At 45.3% G+C, this 18,589-nt stretch overlaps 1 protein-coding gene across 13 annotated transcripts in view; it reads right to left on the reverse strand.

Annotated features, from left to right (window-relative positions):
* PLEKHA7 (pleckstrin homology domain containing A7) overlaps positions 1–18,589 on the reverse strand; it is a 219,696-nt gene that overhangs the window by 69,749 nt on the left and 131,358 nt on the right. For 12 of the 13 annotated variants that reach the window (XM_038569162.1, XM_038569160.1, XM_038569159.1 and 9 more), the window contains 4 exons: positions 7,235–7,346; positions 6,386–6,490; positions 3,741–3,813; positions 2,218–2,318 (listed from right to left, as the gene is read on the reverse strand). In XM_038569162.1, coding sequence (XP_038425090.1) covers positions 2,218–2,318; positions 3,741–3,813; positions 6,386–6,490; positions 7,235–7,346 — 391 coding nt within the window. Of the gene's footprint in view, positions 1–2,217; positions 2,319–3,740; positions 3,814–6,385; positions 6,491–7,234; positions 7,347–8,130; positions 8,695–18,589 lie in introns of those variants that run through there. The other variant, XM_038569163.1, reaches the window with a different exon arrangement.

The following is an 18,589-nucleotide window of genomic DNA, read 5'->3' on the forward strand; positions in this document are numbered from 1 at the left end:
AGGAACACTCTTAGTAAAGTCCTTCTAAGAAAAATTTTTTTCAAAAAGGAAAGAATCTATGACACATAAAAGATGTTTTTCTAAATCTGTTTTCACACCTCCCAGTGAAGTGTTAAGATGCAATATATATAGTTACAATCAGTTACTTTGACCATATTTCAAATGCTGTCCCCAAGAATTACATAGAACAGTATCCCAACTGTTTGCCCAGTAACAACGCTGAACCCCAGAAAGGAAGGTTTTCTGAGGAAGACCTTTAGGCTGCAAAAGACCAGGGTGAAACCCACTGAACACAATGTTCTCAGAGCCAGCAATCAGCAGGAGAGGCTTCTGAACGATTAAATACAAGAGTCTTCCTAAAATGATAATAATAAACATTAATTCAAATCACTTCCCATCTCCTACAACGTGCTTGCAGGAGATGACCAAAATGAGAAGAGAAAGAAACCATCCTTCCTCCCTAGAATATAATTGTAAGAGGATAGAGTTCATGTTCAAGTTCTGTCACCATCATCAGCTTTGCGACTTTGAAGTACTCTAATCCTTGTGTTCTTAATCTATAAAGATTAAGATATAAATACTGACTGCACAATATTGGTTCTCTACAACCTTAAATGAGCTTATGTGGAGAGAAGTAGGTCTCTAGTCATAAAAGGTTTTACAAATATAAAGCAATAGTATGTCATGCAACAAGAAATAGGGAAGGATCCCAGAATCTTTAACCCATAGCAACTCTGCAGTCATCGGGAACAGTGACAGTCAGGGGAGAGAGGGACAGCTCCAATCTGGCAATAAACAAAGCTAAAGCATCAGCCCAGGAAGGAAAGGTAGAAGATGAGACTGACTTTCCAACCACCGCCCCCACAACAGACTCCAGATCAAGATGCTGATGCAGACTATCACTTTCCAGTGACACCGTGGATAACACATACCAATGCTCTCCTTAACCCTTACAGAGAACGGTGTGTGCCCTATCTTGTGCTTTTCCATGATCCTTTAACTATCCTATGGTTGGCAAACTTGACATCTGTTCATCTTCTGCTTTAGTACCTAATTCCAGTACCCATCTTACACCCTAAACATGGGAATAGCTAAGCTGCATGAGTAGTGGGTTGCCTTGTACCCTGAGCAGTGTGAGAGGGTGTTTCCCCGTGGCTACTGGCACCAAAGGCCACTTGTTTCAGTGCTGGGACTTCTACTCAACTGCCAGCAAAGTAGATCTTCAACCTACCCTATCCTTACCAACCCTAGGAGGCCCAAGAAATAGCAGCAGTGCAGGAAATGTGTGGAGGTCACCAAAGGAGATGGCCTCAGGATTCCCCAAGTTTGGGCCTGACCACCACCTTCCTGGACCCTCCACATCTGGCCCTGAAGATGCCAGAGGGCATCAAAGGCCTGCCGTCAATTATCATGGCCACGCTCACTCCGTATGACATATGACCAAGTAGAAGAGTAGAAAGGAGAAAGGAGGTTTTACTGTTGAAGGGATTTCCCTATGAATCTTCAGTGATCCAGGAAAAAAAGCCAAAAAAACAAATTTGATTCTATTTGCTTTTCAACAAGATGAACAAAGTAGACAAACCTGAAAATGTCTTGATGGTGAGATTCTAACCCTCAGTGTATGTTTTCATAATATAATTGACAGAAATCCACTCTGAGGGACCATCACTTATACTGAGTGGCTGGACACTAGTTAGACTAGCTGACTGCAATGAAGGGAAGGCATGAGGGGGACTAGTTGTTTTTTTTTTTTAATGTTTTATTTATTTATGTCAGAGAGAGAGGATGAATGAATGAGAGAGGGGGAAGCTGTGTGTTGGTGAGTAGAGAGCCCGGTGCGGAGCTCCATCCCAGGACCCTGGGATCAGGGCCTGAGCTGAAGGTAGATGCTTAACTGACTGAGCCATCCAAGCACCTCCATGAGGGGGACTAGTAAACACAGGACTGATGGCAATAGGAAAGAGGGGTCTGAATACTTGAGCAAAGCTGGTGGATTCAGAAGCTCAGATACAAATGAAATAACTTTTGATGTGGTATTATTCTCATTTAAAGAATTTATTTGAAAAAACAAAGAATTTATAATCTTGTTATCATGCATCTGAACTTCTTAACTTCTTCCCCATCCCCCACAACAAACAACTGCTTTTACGAAGCCATTTTTGGGAACCCAAGGTTTCTTAGGGTAGAATAGCTGCCCTGAGGGGGAAAGGGCAGTACCTTAAAGGAATACTTGCGACTTATGCGGTCCTCAGGGGCCACAGGCGAGATCACGTAGCTGGGCAGAGGGATGCTCCCAAGGACCGCTTCTTCTCGACTGTCTTTGAATGGAAAAAACACATCAGAATAACCTCTGTGGCAGCTTCCCTGAGTTGGTCCATCCCACTGCCCCAGTTCAGGGCTCTTTACAGCTCCCTAGGACTACTGTAATCACTGATCATCCCTTCAGCCCTTCAGGTGCTCCCTGGGGAACTTTGTGCTAACACAGGAATGACACAGGTTAATCAGATGGGGGCAGAGACAGGCATGGAAACATGCTCAGTGCAACCTGTGAATTTCTATAACTCAGCTGTATACCAAGTGCTGTGGGAGCACAGAGGCAGAAGGTGGCACAGTCTGGAGAAATGGAGAAGGCTTCAGAAGGTGATATCTAATGTGTTTTAAAGGATTGGAGAAGGGCATTCTGGGAAGAGCAAACCCCATAGGCAAAGTTAGAGCATTTGTGAAATATCCTACCTTCTACATCTATTCTCTTCCTCCTCTAATCCATCTTCATTACCGAGCTAACTTCCTAATGACAGAGTTGGTCCTGTCACTCCCTTACTCAAAGGCACTTGCTGACGGCCTACTGGATGCAAAACGAAGCCCAACTTACTCTACCTGGGGTCATAGCCCTCTTGCGTTTTGGCCCTAGCCCACCTCCTGAGCCTTCTTTTCAAGTATGTTCTACATGCAAGACCCACTCAGGCCTCACAGGTCTGTCATTCCACTTTCTTCTGCTTCTGGAACTTTATTCAAGTGGTTTCCTCTGCTTGAAATGTCCATCTGCCCCCATACACAGGCAAAGCTCTACCCATCTTTACAAGCCCAACTCAAATCCCATTTATTCTGAAAGTCCTCCCAAATTCTCCAATTTGGAATTCTCCAAGGAATTAACTTCCAACACTCCCTGAATTGCTTAAGCACACTGAATGCCTTATAAAGCACCTAACACAGCCTAGTCTTGTCTTACAAGTAAACTCTCTCTTCCTTCATATTTTGAGTCTTAACTTCTTCCTATTGCACAGCCCCTAATTCTATGGAGTGGGGCTCCATAAACGTACATGCGGCCAACTCAACTCACCAGTTATCCATCCAATATAATAGGGGATAGATCCAGACAACAAGTTACAACATATGATGAAATAATGATTTATCCATAGTTCCCACTTCTCCAGATTGTGTTGAAAGTATGCCTGTGTTCCAAATGGGGTAGAATCACAGACAACAACAGATTTGGAGAACGTAAGCAGCAGATAAACTGGATTCTCCTTACTTTAACTCAACAAATGGCACTTCGAGTGCAGGGATTGCTAAAAAGTCACCAACCCACATATGTAAAAGTGAACACTTTGGCAAATAAATAGGTTATATATTATCTCAGGCCACTGGTCCACTCACTGGATTTGAAAATATAATCACCTGTATCACCTTACCACCCATTCCAACATAAAGATCCCTTGGTGGCCTGAGCCTCAGCTCACCTTTATAGTAAAATAAGCAATAATCAGCAAGCACAAACCACCTCCTTTTCCACAGTCTCATCCCAGAACTGTCCTGCAAAGCAAAGAAAACTAATCAGACCATATCTGAGTATACTCTTCCCTCCCCTTTCCAATCATGCATCATGTGATGCTAGAAACAAGACTTGCCCATATCCACTCTTTCTTACAATAAATTAATGAATTCTTATTGCAAGGCCATTTCTGAAAAGGACATTGAAATTTAGATTCAATGATGGTTTATCCCAAGGAAATTTTGTGTGTGTTCTGGAAACAGATTAATATAAGTATCTTTCTTTTAGAAAGGAAAATGTGAATTTAAGAAATACAGTTCTTCCATTAAGAAAGAAATCAGCTTTTAACAAAAAGGAAGCTATTTATTTATTTAGGTACTATTCTATAAATACCTTCACTTATGTTGATGAGAAAACTGATTTACATAGTATGGAACAAGAAATTTAAGTTAGTTAATTAATCAATGAAGCAAAGTTCTCATTTGACCAAGTTCCATTCTCTATGATAAGGGGCTAATTTTGCCATGGATTTTCCTTCCACTCAATGAAAGGGACTTGGTTATCTTGCTATCAAACTGCCTTATAACATGAATTTGTCTTTACACATCTAAAACGTAAATCAACACATTTATTAAAAACATTTTAGGTGATTGTGAAAATTCTAAAAAAACATGGTCAGGGTAGGGAAATAGTAGTGCTATAGAGTCATTTTAACCCCCTAAACCTAGGAAAACTCCAGAGCTGCTCTTAGCTGTTAAAACTGTTTTCCTTCTGCAAGTTTTCTACAAGTTTAAATTTAAAATAACAGTTATGTCAGTTTCTAAACCTAAGCACAACATGAAGTTTGTTCATTCTCCCCTTACTAAAGTGCTAAAAACAAATTTAATTTGTTGAGTTAATGTTATTTCTTGGTTTTATCTTCTGCACTGACCAGATGATCTCTAAGATCTTGGCATATTGCTTTGTTTGGAAAACTCCTTTCCATCCTTCCACCCTAGCGCAAATGTCACTTCCTCTGGGAAGCCTTTCAAGACTGCAAGCACAGCTACACTCTCTGTGATGTGTGTCCACAGCACTCGATGCAGGCCTCTTACAGTTACAGCAGAGCCATGGGGTCCAGGCTAGGCAGTGGTGCTGGGGAGAAGAATTACTTATACCTTCTTTTCTCTTCCCTCCACATATCATAGGAGCATACTTTTGCTTAATGGGGACAGGGATGCAAAAGGAAAAGTCAGAAGGTTATTCTGGGAAAAGAGATGGGCAGAGAGGCAAGGAAAGAGACACAGCTGTGAGGGAAGAGGGAATCATTGAGAGAGGGCCAGCACAGTGTCTGACGGAGGAGGCTGGAGAGCTATGGGAGCCGCCATGGTGAGTCTGAGGGGAGAGAGACCTCAAGGGGACTTCTAGGGATTTCTGTGTGGTGGGCAGCCTAATGCCCTGCTCTGTCTTCCCATAAAGCCTTTGGTAAAAATTAACATCATAGCTCTTGCAATTTGTGACTTTTTTGGATGGTATGATAAGTGAGAGACCACGAGGGTAACAACAGGGCATGTCCGAGATGTGTCTGTTTCCCCAGCAGACTGAGTGCCTCCACAGCGGGAACCACATGTTATTCATCTCCTTACACTTGCTATGAGAGCACCTAGAACAGGGCAGGCAGGGGCAGTCAGGGGCAGGCAGTGTCCAACTCTTGGTTTCTGCTCAGATCATGATCTCAGGGTTGTGGGATCAAGCCCCACATCCAGCTTCACATTCAGTGCAGAGTCTGCTTAAGATTCTGTCTCCCTCTGTTCCCCTACACTGCTCGTGCACGCACCCTCTCTCTCCTCTCTAAAATAAATAAATAAATCTTTAAAAAAAAATAGAACCTGGCAGGCACTTGGTAAACAGATGGACAGATAGACGAACACATGGGTGGATGGCAAGGAGAGAAGGAAGGAGACAAAAGGACATGATCTCTGGCCCTGAGAGCGCACAGCCTAACAAGAGACAGAGCAGTTAGTGGTGAGTTCAGGGATGCAGGATAGCCTCAGGGGAGCTGACAGGGCTTCCTGAGTGAAGGGGAGTGAAGGAGAAGAAAAAGCTGGTTCTAACCAGGGTATCTAGGAAAATGTTGGTATAATCACCAAGGTCCAGAAAAAGTAGGTTGGGGAAAAAAAGAGAGGTAAAGGGTGAGGAGGCAATGAGCTGAGTTTGGCTGATTTGGAATCTGAGGTGGCTACGGGAGCTAGATACGTGTGCCAGACCACGGGAGAGGAAAAGATGGGATCTGTCAGCCAAATGATAACAAAGGCTCTTTCACATCAAGAGGAGAGCGCGGACAGGGGATTGGTGGTAAGGCTGGATTCATGCTGACCTACCCGCACTAGTGCCTGGTCCCAGGGCAGCCAATAGCTCTGGGGGCCCAATTGGTCAAGTGGGCTTGGGGAGGGAAGCTGCAGCCATTGAGCAGATGGTCCACTCAAAAATGGACAGCGTAGACAAACTCAGGAACAAACTCAGACAAACTCAGGAACAGAGAGCTTATTCTGAGTCTGTCCCCATTTCCAGGTTAAGGAATGAGATCAGCAAGACACATCCCCCTCCCCCACTCTCACGTCCTAGTCTTCTCACCTGCTTGTGCAGCCACCCCCTCACCACCACCGGAACATTGGGGTTCCTCCGAATGGCCTGGTCCCTCTTCCCAAAGCTGTGGACTTTATTGCTGGACTTGATCATCTAGGAAAAAGCAGACTCGAATTCTAGCAGCAGGGGGGATTTGGGGAGTCACAAAAAGCAGGAGCCTCCTCTGCCTTACTCTAAGTGGCCATGCCCTTTGATCAAATGAACAGTAAGGAGACCAGAACAGGTGGGCACCTGGCCACAGCATTTTAATGAAAACACAAATCCAAGACCTAGGAAGCTTCCCGTCTGGGTCACAGAGGAAAAGAAAAAAAAAAACAACTTTAAAGGGATTCTTCAATCAACTTTCACCAACAGCTGTTGGTCCTAAGATGTCCTAATCTTTCTGGAGCAAAACTACTTTTCAGTCACAGATTTTGCCAATGTCCAGATTTACCCCTCCTATCTGTGTTCGGTCCTTAGCACTCACCCCTTCTCTGAAATGCTGGTTCTTGCCCCTGCTCCTCAGTCACTGATCCCACATCTCACTTTTCCTCAGGCCCACCTGTCACAAAGCTCACCGGGCAGTCTCGTAATACACCTGTGAACAGTGGTGTGACCCTCCCAAGCAAGCTGGGAAAATGAAGAAGGCATCTAAGGACCTAGATGTCGGTTCTGGATCTGCCAGCAATCACCTTCTTTCTTAGACAAGTGACAAAACCCCAAGTGGTCTTAATTTCCTGATCTGTTATTTGGGGAAGATACTTCTTACATGCTTCCCTCACAAAGCTATGGTGGGGGTTGATGAGCATCTGCAAATATTAAAGAATGGAAGAAAGAAGTGAGTGGCCAGGAGCTCACCTTGGGGCCAGGCTTGGCCTCCACAGTGGACGTGGTACCAGCTGTGGATGTTTCACTGACCATGCTGGACGGTCTTTGGTTTTTCTCTTGCTTCGACATATGTGGGTGTGGCCTGTGGAAAGACATAGCAGAGTCCAGTAAGTACCAGGCTGCAGCGCAAGTGGAATCTGAGGTTTATTCCAGACTAGAACTGGTTGATGTGCCATGATCAATCTGTTGGAGACCACCTGACTCCAGAGTATACAGCAAGAGCCACAATGGCCATGTGTTTCAGGGAATCAAAAGAATAGATGGGCACATTTTCCTAGCCTGACACCCCACAAAGGAGCCAAGGCCATCATTCCTACCTGCTGTCCTAAGGTCCCCACATTTACTCTCTTACTGGGGTGTCTGTGGCAACTGCCCAATCAGATGGGCACAAACAGTTGTAACACTCTTCACACAAGAGCAACACATACTCCTTACACACACACACACACACACACACACACTCTCACACACACCTCCATTTCCCTGGCTCCCAAAAGAAGCTGTTTATAATTAGTAATAAAAAATCACTAGCGCACACATCCACACCCCCAGATACACACAGAGAATCACTTACATAAACGCCAGTGGGGCTTGCCTCCCAAAATAGATTACTCAACAAAGAGCCCTATTCTAGGAACACTCCTTTGCCCCAAAATAGAACCATCAGAGATATTAACCCCTTGTGCCATGCCTGGGAGCAAGAAGCAATGAAAGCCACCTGGGCCCCCAATGAAGATCCCCCTCCATGTGTCCCCAACAGTGTCACCACGCTTCCCGTCAAACAGCTCTGCTTGCCTTGGGATAGCCAGAACTCTGGGAACATCTCAGTCTGACACTCAAGAGACACTACAGAGAACCCTTCTCACCTGCCTCCACACAGCCCCAACATTCGCCAGTCTTTCAAAGCCCGGGTCGTGGCAAATGCCTCCAACAAATTCAGTGCCTGTCCTGGAACAGCTTGATGCCTGCTTCCCAGACTCTACTAACTCCAAGATCAGTCAGCCTTCCTCAAAGTGTAAGTCTCATTGTTCTGTGGCTGGGTTCTCTGACAGGCAACACGATCCAGGCAGCTGCGTGCAGTAAACTGAGGCTCTCTGCCTGAGGAGTGGAGGAAATCTGATTTGGAGGCTTGGGCCAGGTGCCTGAAGAGATGGAGGATCCAAACAAGACACAGCAAAGAAGCAGCACTCCAGATGTCCGTTCGCCAGACTAACTTTTACAGAGGTGCTACGAGGGAAAATCCTAGTTTCCACCTTGGAGATAGGCTGCTTCCTTCAAAACCACTGCTCCTCAAAGGATAAGTGATCCTTCCTGCCCCGAAAGACAGGGTCCCCGCACCGTGCACCATTACTTCTTCGCAGAAGTAGTAGCCGTTACCACTGTGCTTTCTGAGCTGTGCCAACAGCAGGACCACTGCAGTGGCACCAGCTTTCCAAGGGGCTGAGCTCTACTGGATGCTTGGCAGCTGGAGGTGCAAGTCCCACCAAGCAGAAAGATCACTGGCTCCTTATCAGCTCAGGCACTCACTCCAGATTCCCCGCCCCCGGCCTCCATCCCAGCCAGACTTTTGTTACTGCTCCCCACTCAGAGAATGTCACCAAGCTCAGCCCCACTCACTGCTGCCAAAGGCTGCATGCTGCAGAGAGATAATCACCAGCCGGGGGTGAAAAGGGCTCTCAGAGGAAGGGCCCTCAGAGGCTGCCTTGTCCAGCCCCTGCCTCCAGGCAGAACTATGCCCAAAACATCTGCCTGGAACCTAGCCTTGCCTGACGTTCAGATTTCCAGAGGTTGAGACAAAGATGAGTTTTCGGTTATGGCAGCTGTAGCTCTAAGCCAAAACTCAAGACACAAAGTCTGACAATAGATTTGTTTGGGATTTTATCCAGTTTAATTTGCTCCCATTTAAGACACAGAGGATTATTATAGAATATTTGGGAAATATTTTTTAAAAAGCTAAAAGGAAAGGAAAAAAAAATCATCATAGCCCTATATACTCCCATTCTTTTTATAGGTCTGGTTTGTGCAGGAGTGGGGAAGAGCACTTTTGTGTTTTTACATAATTGTGATCATACCGTGTTTATGATTTTTGCATTTTGATTTTTTCAAAACCTATTATAAGTCAAACATTTTCTCCATTATTTTAAACACATCCATGTCATTTTGTTTCTTTATTTTTTTCTTTTTCTTTTTTTTTTTTTTAATTTTTTCCTTTTAAGTAAGCTCTATGTCCAATATGGGGCTTGAACTCACAACCCTGAGATCAAAAGTCACATTCTCTACCGACTGAGCCAGCCAGCATCCACATCCACATCATTTTATTTATTTATTTTTTAATTTTTATTTATTTATAATAGTCACACAGAGAGAGAGAGAGGCAGAGACACAGGCAGAGGGAGAAGCAGGCTCCATGCACCGGGAGCCTGACATGGGATTCGATCCCGGGTCTCCAGGATCGCGCCCTGGGCCAAAGGCAGGCGCTAAACCGCTGCGCCACCCAGGGATCCCCACATCATTTTAAATGACATCACATTCCATCAACTAGATACTGTTCCTCCTCTATGGGACAAAGAAAAAATTATTTGGAGGTGTGACTGGGAGAAGATCCAGGATAGATGGCCACTTGCACCATTTCTGTATCTTTACATCCTTGAACTCTGACTTTCATCACCTCCCGCTTTCTAGTTCTATGTCACCATCCCATTCAGGGATGCTGGCTGGCCAAGGAGCTCCTCCAGACAACAGTATTGTCCTACAGCCTTGGAGGTTGAGGAAAGAAGGTACAATCACCACCGAGGGAGCCAATTATGAAAAGATTTTAGCTGGAGGAGGACTGATTGTGGTCCTAATACTGAACAACAGGGATGGACAGCGGAACACAGGGGTTGGCAGGTGAGTACAAGAAAAGAAGAAAGAAAAACATCAAGATAATTCCATTCTTCATTCTGCAGAGACCTCTGCTCAGCCACACCCAGAGACAGCTGGCTTATCAGGAGATATGACTAAAGCTCAAACTATATCTGCCCCAGAGAGGGGACCATGTTGTCTCTATAAACAGTGAATATATCTTCATCGGAGGTCCCCCCTGGGCAAGGACAGCTCCCAACTCAAGCAACAGTCTCAACCTCTACCTGGTAGTCCCTGACCTGGCTCTTTGAAAGAACAAGGTGCCCACTCAGCCACATAACAAGATTGGTCTTCAGAGGATGTTCCTCTGAATCTCCTCAATGAGTAATGATCTCCTAGGTCTCCCAAGGGTAAATATGACTTTGGGAAATAACTAGTTATCTGGAATTACAACTAGTTTAAAAAAAAAAGTAGTGGTCATGCTTGGGAGACCATTTTGGGTACCCAAAAATAAGAATATAAAAAAATTCTCAGGGTACCTGGGTGGCTCAGTCAGTTAAGTGTCCAATCAAGTGTCTTGATTTTGGCTCAGGTCATCATCTCAGAGTCCTGAGATCAAGCCCCACGTCACGCTCTGTACTGCGCATAGAGCCTGCTTAAGAATCTCTATCTGTCTGTCTGTCTGTCTGTCTCTCTCTCTCTCTCTCCATCTGCCCCTCTACCTACCTGCCCACCCCGCCCCCCTAAAAAAGAAACCCAAATAAAACAAAACAAAATCTGGAAACCAATTTTCTCACTTGGCTAAAAAGCTGGCTCTGGAAAGTTCTGGAGGTCGTTTACCACACTGTTCTGAACAATGGGACTATCACCAGTGTTATGGGTATAGCTTCCTGAAGACAGACGATACTGAAAGAATCATCTAACAGACATGTTCCCTCCCTAAGGGCCTGGTGGGGTGGACACTGACTTAGCCTCCACTCCTCAGACTGAAGTATACTCCTGACAGGTTTCACTCATGATCCATCCTCTCCCCCAGAGAAGAGCCTGTGCTCCTGAGCTGAGCCGCTGTGAAAGGTGGTTCAGTCAACAGCATGCCCTGAGGCACATGAGTCACAGACTCCCAGGAGAGACACCAAAACACCTGCACACGCTATGGGAAGGCAGACTCTTGGTGTCATTAAATAAAATCTATTAACTTAAAAGCCTGTTTGCCAGGTTTCTGGATTCCCAAAGTACAGTGGGATGATTTGAACAAAGACGTCTCTTTCCTTGGCTTGGGCTACATGAATGCTGATTATTTTGCTGGAGGGGTGTGGGCTGAAGTTCAAAACAGTGAGCTAGAGTTTTAACTTAACTGCCTCCCAGCTGAAATGAACAAAAGAAGTTAGGACTAGACAAAAATCAGTCTGGAGAAGCCTAGTAGGAAAGTGACTTCATCCTACTCTAAACTTCCTGAAGGATGTGTCAAGTGAGCCTGGACAGGAAATCACTTTCTCTGTCCCTCAATTTCCCCCTCTATAGAAGGAACTGCTTCTGCTACCTACATACCCAAGAGCAAATGCGTATAACATTGACAGAGGTAGTAAGAGGGAGGTTATAAATTCAGAAGTCATTTTTTCAGTTGGGTCTGAATGTAGAGGAGTTTGGCTAATGGGATGCTCAGCTGCCTCTTGGTCAACATCAGGAACAGAAGCAAGCTGAAGTGGGATCACAGCAAGACCCTACCCTATCACTGTCTTAATAGGTAGGTCACCAAGCCAAGAATTAGTAACCCTTAGGGTCAGTACACAAGGTCAAGCAACCAGAGGGACTGGGCAGGACTTGTCCAGCACCTACTGCGTGCCAGGCACTTAGCATTCATTGTTTCACTTACCCCTAAAACGCCAGTTTTACCGTATCCATTTTGTAAATGAGAAAACTGAGACTGAGATTAATAATTTGCCCGAGACAGAAGCTGGACTCCAAAACCTGGGTTTTGCCACAGAGACACCATCTCATGGCAAGTCCCAGGGTGTGACAGAAGCAGGCTTTTCCTGCTCTTCTCAGCCCCAAGACCCAGCCCCAAACCAAGAGGATCCTAGGGTGGTGGAAAGACCAGGAGCCCGGGATAACTGGGTCTCAACAAAACTCTGCAGTTTAGCCACTTCTTCACAAATCACATTTCTCTGGGCCTCAGTCAACATTTTTGCAAAGTGGGTGAAAACTACTCTCACCTCACAAGATGATTGTGTGGATTCAAACGACATTTTGAAAACCATGGCACTGCACTAAATGAAAAGCATTGTTACGACTATTACAAGTGGAGACCCCAGAATTTAAATCTCAGGTACACTCTATTTTTATTTCCAAGGCACTTCTCTCCAGAAAGTTCAAGATGCCAAACAACTAACATATAAACGATCATTTCCTAGAAATGCCCCTATAAGCGCCGTGTCTGGTGGGGCTCCTTCGAAATGTAATAAACCTGTGGCTGGGGGACCAGGCTCAGATTCTTTCCACAGGAGGACAGAAAGCTATGGGGACTTGGGAATCCCTTATTGAGAAGACATCATTATTAGATGTTGCTTGTGTCCTATCAATTCTTGGAAAACACAGGCCCCCAAATTCATGCTCTCTCCTCAAGGATTCTACACAAGAGTTCATCCAGAATTAATATCATAGGAGGAGGGTATATGAGAAGAGGCACACTCGATAACAACCAGATTTTTTAAAGTGCTCACACTCACCACCTAAGGAGTTTGGGAAAAGCAATGCACAATGAAAAGCAGGAATAAAAGAAAGTTCTTGTCCCAAGCAGGCAGACACCTCCACATCCCCTCCTCTAAGAGACAGACAGACAGCCGACGCTCACTGTATACTCCCAATACCTGGGAGGAGGCTGTCTGACAGGGGTTTTCATTCAACGAGTGTGGCCTTGTTACTCAACTATGGCTTTCTGTGTTCCTGCTCCTCCCCCACCCCAACTCCTCTCTAGAATAAAGGCTCCAGTGCCCCACCCCACCCCATCCCTCAGGAGCTGGAAAGCAGCCCAAAGAGCACCCAAAGAGCACCCCTCACCTGGCATGAAAATAGTCCAGTGAGCCCCATGAGCTCCCTGCCCCCAATCTCAGCATTGCTCTGAACTCAGATGCTCCTATGTGCTCAGTCATATGACCTTGGACCGGTCTCTTCCACTGTCCCCTATCCACGCCCCATGCCTCAGTCTGTGCTGGGGAAGAACCAAACCTTGACCTCTCCTGTTCCTTCCGCCTCTGCTTTGCTATTTCAGAGATGCTACAATGCTAACTGGAGCCATCTGCAAGCCCTCCTCTAGCCTCTCAGCTCTCCCAGGCTTACCAGGTAGCCACTCCCCTCACTTTCTAATGGAGAGCTCAGTGCTTCCCAGACCAGGGAGGTTGAAGAGGAGGAGGAGAGGGAGAAGTCACAGGAAAAAAAATAAAATGACTGTTTGCAAGCAGCAGCTTCCCTTCCACACACAGCAGAGCCACTACTGCAGCATCTTCACCCCACACAGACTGCCGCGTGGCAATGGTCGCATCTCCAATGCCAGTGTCCTTGGAGACATAACGCCAATGCCAAGTCAACACCCAGGGGTTTGAATGAACTGCAGACAACAGCACCACCTCTTCCCTACCTGTGACTGTCACAAATGCTGTCTCCTAGACCAGGAAGGAAAACTGAACAGTCAAGTTTCTGCATCTGCTTGCCAGATGTTTCCATTTTTCTTCATTTTTCTGCTGCCATGGCAACCAAATGCAACAGGCAAAGCTAGCCCCAGACTGCCAGGCTGGAGAGACAAGGTGCTGGTTATATCAGCCACACAGTCCAGGGTGCAGCAGATGAACTACAGGACAGAATCCTCCAGGCACAGAGCTGCAGTGTACCCCCGCCCGCCCCCACCCCCACCCTGTGCTCTTCATCTCTCACTGCAAATTTTTACCAACTTGTAACTGCAGGAGAAACAGGAGTCAGCCTCCCTCTCTCCTAGAAGCAGGAGATAGCCCACCCCCAAGGCCTATAATCTGCATATGCCTTGGAGAGTCCTGCTCTGCTACTACAAAATGAACCCCTGAAGTCAAAGGTCAGGAAGGTAATTCTTACCTTCAGCAAGATATCTTTTTAAGGGGTATCCTCCAAACACCATTCATAACATTCCAGGCAATTCCAATTTACAGTTCTTTTCCAAACAATCCAATGAGAAAAAAGGGGGCCACTCAGACTTCAATGGAAGGAACTAAGCTAACCTCAAGAGGATGCTAGGAGAGGCAAGCCAGGCAAGGGTCTCCTCCAGGTTTATGAATCTAGGAGATTTGTGGTGCCTTACAGCTGGCTTCTGAGCACAGCAGCAGGCTTCTGAACTTCCAGAGCACATACTCTCTCTCAAGTAGGCCCCACCTCAACATCAAATGCTTGACAGAGCCTGGGGATCAGTGTACACAGCCTGCTGTCAATCAGCTGCCGGCGTCACAGTTACGGAATGCTTCTCTCCTCTTCTGAGAGAGCTGCGGAGGCGGCTGTCAGCGGCTTCCTGGACAGCCCGGCTCAGAGGAGAAAGTGCTCCTGTGCATAGCCCCCCTCCCTCCCACCAGAACCACAGCCTGGAAGTCCCTTGTGCCGGGTCATCTCTTCAGGAGGGCTCCCTATGTGTGGCCTGTTAAGCCACAAAGGAAACTACAAGCTCCCAGTTCAAGAACATCATGGGGAATCAGAAAGAGGCTGAAGAGGAGGAACTCAAATATCAGTCACTGGAAATGAAGCTCTGTAGAAAAGCCTGAGAATATCTTCTGGAGAAAAGACTACTAAGGAGACTTGGCATCTTTCATGCAAGGATGAAGTTATTAGATCGAATTTCATTACTGCAGATAGAATCAACATCTCTAGCCTGCTTAGTTGGCACATTAACATTTAAGGACAGCCAAGGAAGAAGATTGTCTCCTTAAGACCACTCTAACGTGAGACAGTACTGGAGTGGTTGGAGGTACAGCATCTGGGGCCCGACTATCTCAATTCAAATCCTAATTGCCACTTACAAGCTGTGTGGCTTTTGGCAAGACTCTTAACCTCTCTGGGCCTCAGTATCCAGGACTATATAGGCATCTTCCTCATAAGATGGTTGTAGAAATTAATAAGTATAAACCACTTAGAAAAATACCCAGTAATACATAGTAGGGGCTCTAAGTGTTCACTATAAAAATAATAACATTATTAATGGAAAAAGCCAACTTTTAATCTAGGAGGTAGATTACTTCATTTAATGTTAAAGTTGAAATTCTAGATCCTGAAACAAGGGATGTCGGGAAATTGTTTTCCCAGAAAATTATGAACTGAGCTAAAATTTGCCTGCCTAGAACTCTTCCTCACTGCTTGCCTTGGCAGCCATACAATAAATGTACCCCACTCCCACTCCCACCTGCCAATCCTTCTCAAAGACTTATAGCACATCCTCCTTCATCTTCTCTCCTGCAGACTAAACATGAAAGATCACAAGCCAATGAGCAATCTCAATTGCTCAATATCCCTCTTCAAACTTAGTACCCACATCAAAGTGTTTGGGGCTTAGCATGTCCTTGATGCTCCATAAACTTGGAATGAATGAAGTGGTCCACACACACCATGATATACCAGAACTATTGTCCTCCTTTCTCCATATATTGGATTTTTACTAATGCAGCCTGAACTTATATTAACTCTTGCAAGTGGGAGTCTCATAGGCCTGTTGGCTTGGGTATACAGAAGTGTCCCGTGGGAAACAAGACTGTAGAACATGTTGACTGATATCCACCTGTATTGATAATTTCGTCAAAAAACTAGATAATGTAACAGAAAAGGTGAAATGAGAAATCAAACCCTCTAATCATGCAGCAGAAGATGCTTGTCAGTGATAGACTCAAAAGATCCTACTTCCCAGGGCACCTGAGTGGCTCAGTGGTTGCGCATCTGCCTTTGGCTCAGGCCATGATCCCAGGGTCCTGGGACCAAATCCCCCAGGTCTCCACAGGGAGCCTGCTTATCCCTCTGCCTACGTCTCTGTCTTTCATGAATAAATAAATAAAATCTTTAAAAATAAAAAAAAAGTCCTACTTCCCTTAATAAATCAGGACTGTGGATTATTAAGTATAGTCATTAGTACCGGCCAACAAATATTTTGGATGGTCTTCCCAGGTGCATAGTAGAAATGCACTTCCCTGGCCCCATGAAGTTAGGGAAAGTCATATGACTTGGTTTATTCACCAAGTTCCCTTGGTCTTAGCTATGGCAATCATGGAAGCACAGAGATGGACCATCCCTCAATAAAAATGACAAAGCAGAATCCCTGAGGTGACCTGTGATGGTCATGGAGCAAAAGGCAGAAATAGAGGCACCTGGGTGGCTCAGTTGATCAAGCATCTAACTCTTGATTTTGGCTCAAGTCATGATCTTAGGGTCCAGCCCCAAATTAGGCTCCGCGCTTAGCAGAGTCTGCTTCTCTCCCTTACCCTGCCCTTCTCTGTGCACTCTGTCTTTCAAATAAGTAAATTTTAAAAAATAAATAAATCTTTTTAAGTGAAAAACAAACTTAATTTTTTTATTTCACTGAGATTTCATTTGTTGTTGTTACCACGGCAGACCCTAGCCTATCCTGGCTGATTCTGTATTACTGACACAGAAACTAGAATACTCAGAGCTCATGTCCTCTGGACCCACTGATCATAGCTTTCACATTATTTCTCTTCCCCATGCTTCCAATCTGTAAGGTGGGAAGTCTTTTGGTAGGCATGCACCTGTTCTACCAAGCAGCTCAGGTAAGCCCCACCTGCCAACAGTGGGATAGATGTATTATCTGTTCACACAGCAATGCTCTAAAGGAAGTCACCATGGAGACTGGTTTGGGTTTTTTCCCACACAAGAAGGAGCCCAAGATTATTCCACTAAAATCCATCTAAGATTGTCACCACAGCCCAGAGAATGATGGGTATCTATAGAAGATTTAAGGATGAAAGGAAGAATCTAGGAGTAATTTAAGAGGGATGAAAACAGCAAGTTGTCTAAATCAGTGGTTGTTATTTTACCTGAATTAGAACCACCCGAAGGCTTGTTAAAATACAGGTTATACCTCCAGAGTGGCTGATTTAGTAAGTCTGGGGTGGGGCTCAAGAATTGCATCTCTAGGGGGATGCCTGGGTGGCTCAGCGGTTGAGTGTCTGCCTTTGGCTCGGGGCCTGATCCCAGAGTTCCGGGATTGAGTCTCACATCAGGCTTCCTGAATGGAGCCTGCTTCTCCCTCACCTATGTCTCTACCCCACCCCCACCCTCTCTCTCTCTCTGTCTCTCTCATGAATAAATAAATAAAATCTTTTTAAAATAATGTTTTTAAAAAAAGAATTGCATCTCTAACAGACTCCCAGGTGATGCTGGTTCAGAGACCACCCTGAAGACCACTGCTATCGAACTATTCACTTCAAGAACCTAGAGTGGAGGCTCTAGCAAGAGAAGTCAATGTGGTCTTAAAAGATACTCCTTAGAGAAGAAAAAGAAAAGAGCGAGTTTCTCACTCACCACATTAACCTGAGAACTGATGTGTAAAGGACACAGGAATGGCCATCTCAGTCTTTTTTCCTCACCATGTAACACACTACACAAAAAAATTAAGCTCCTCTAAAGGAACAAACCAAGTACTTGTTGGCACATTTTTTAAAACTGGGTTTCTATGAGGTGAAATCATGCCTCACTCACCATCCAGAGCTCCACCAGGGGTAAATCTGGGTGTATTTCAGGAGGAAGCAATTTAGATAACTGGCTGTATCTCCCTTTCCAACCTTATCTCCTTACTCCCCCCTTCACAAACCTCCTCCGTAAGTCAGTCCCTCTTGCTCTCTGACCCCACCAAGGCTGGTCACACTTCTCTCAGCTACAACCCACGCACACACGTGCACTTATCTTCACTTATCTAAATCCCCCCTTCCTCCAATTTAGAGCCAGACACTTCAAGAAAGTCTTCCCTCTCTTTCATCCCCATCACAGCCAATCAATCACCTAGTCCTGTCAATTCTACCTCCCAAATATCTCCAGAGTCCATCTGGTGTGCCTCATTTTTCATTCTGACTCAACTGGTATAGATCCCCCATGCTCTACCCTCTTTCCCCTCTAGACCTTTGCCCAGATTGGGACACTTTGACTAGACAGATCTCAATTTAAACAAGATCCTTTCCCAGGACAGAGAGGCATCCCTTGATTCCCTAAGCCAGGTTAGAACTCTCTTTTATCAACTCCCATTGAACCCTATGTTTTTGTTTTTGTTTTTTACCAAGAACATTTATCCCATTTGTGAGCTCTTGTTTATTTATCTTCTCTACTCAACTATAAGCTTTTCACAGACAGGACTACATTCGTCTTGCTTGCTGCTGTCACTGCAGGGTGCAACACAGCCCCTGACACAATATAGGCACTTAATACTTAATGAGTGAATGCAGGGATCACCACATCAGCTCATAGGAATCTTCC

Source organism: Canis lupus, chromosome 21 (assembly GCF_011100685.1).
Source record: "Canis lupus familiaris isolate Mischka breed German Shepherd chromosome 21, alternate assembly UU_Cfam_GSD_1.0, whole genome shotgun sequence".
NCBI lineage: Eukaryota > Metazoa > Chordata > Mammalia > Carnivora > Canidae > Canis > Canis lupus.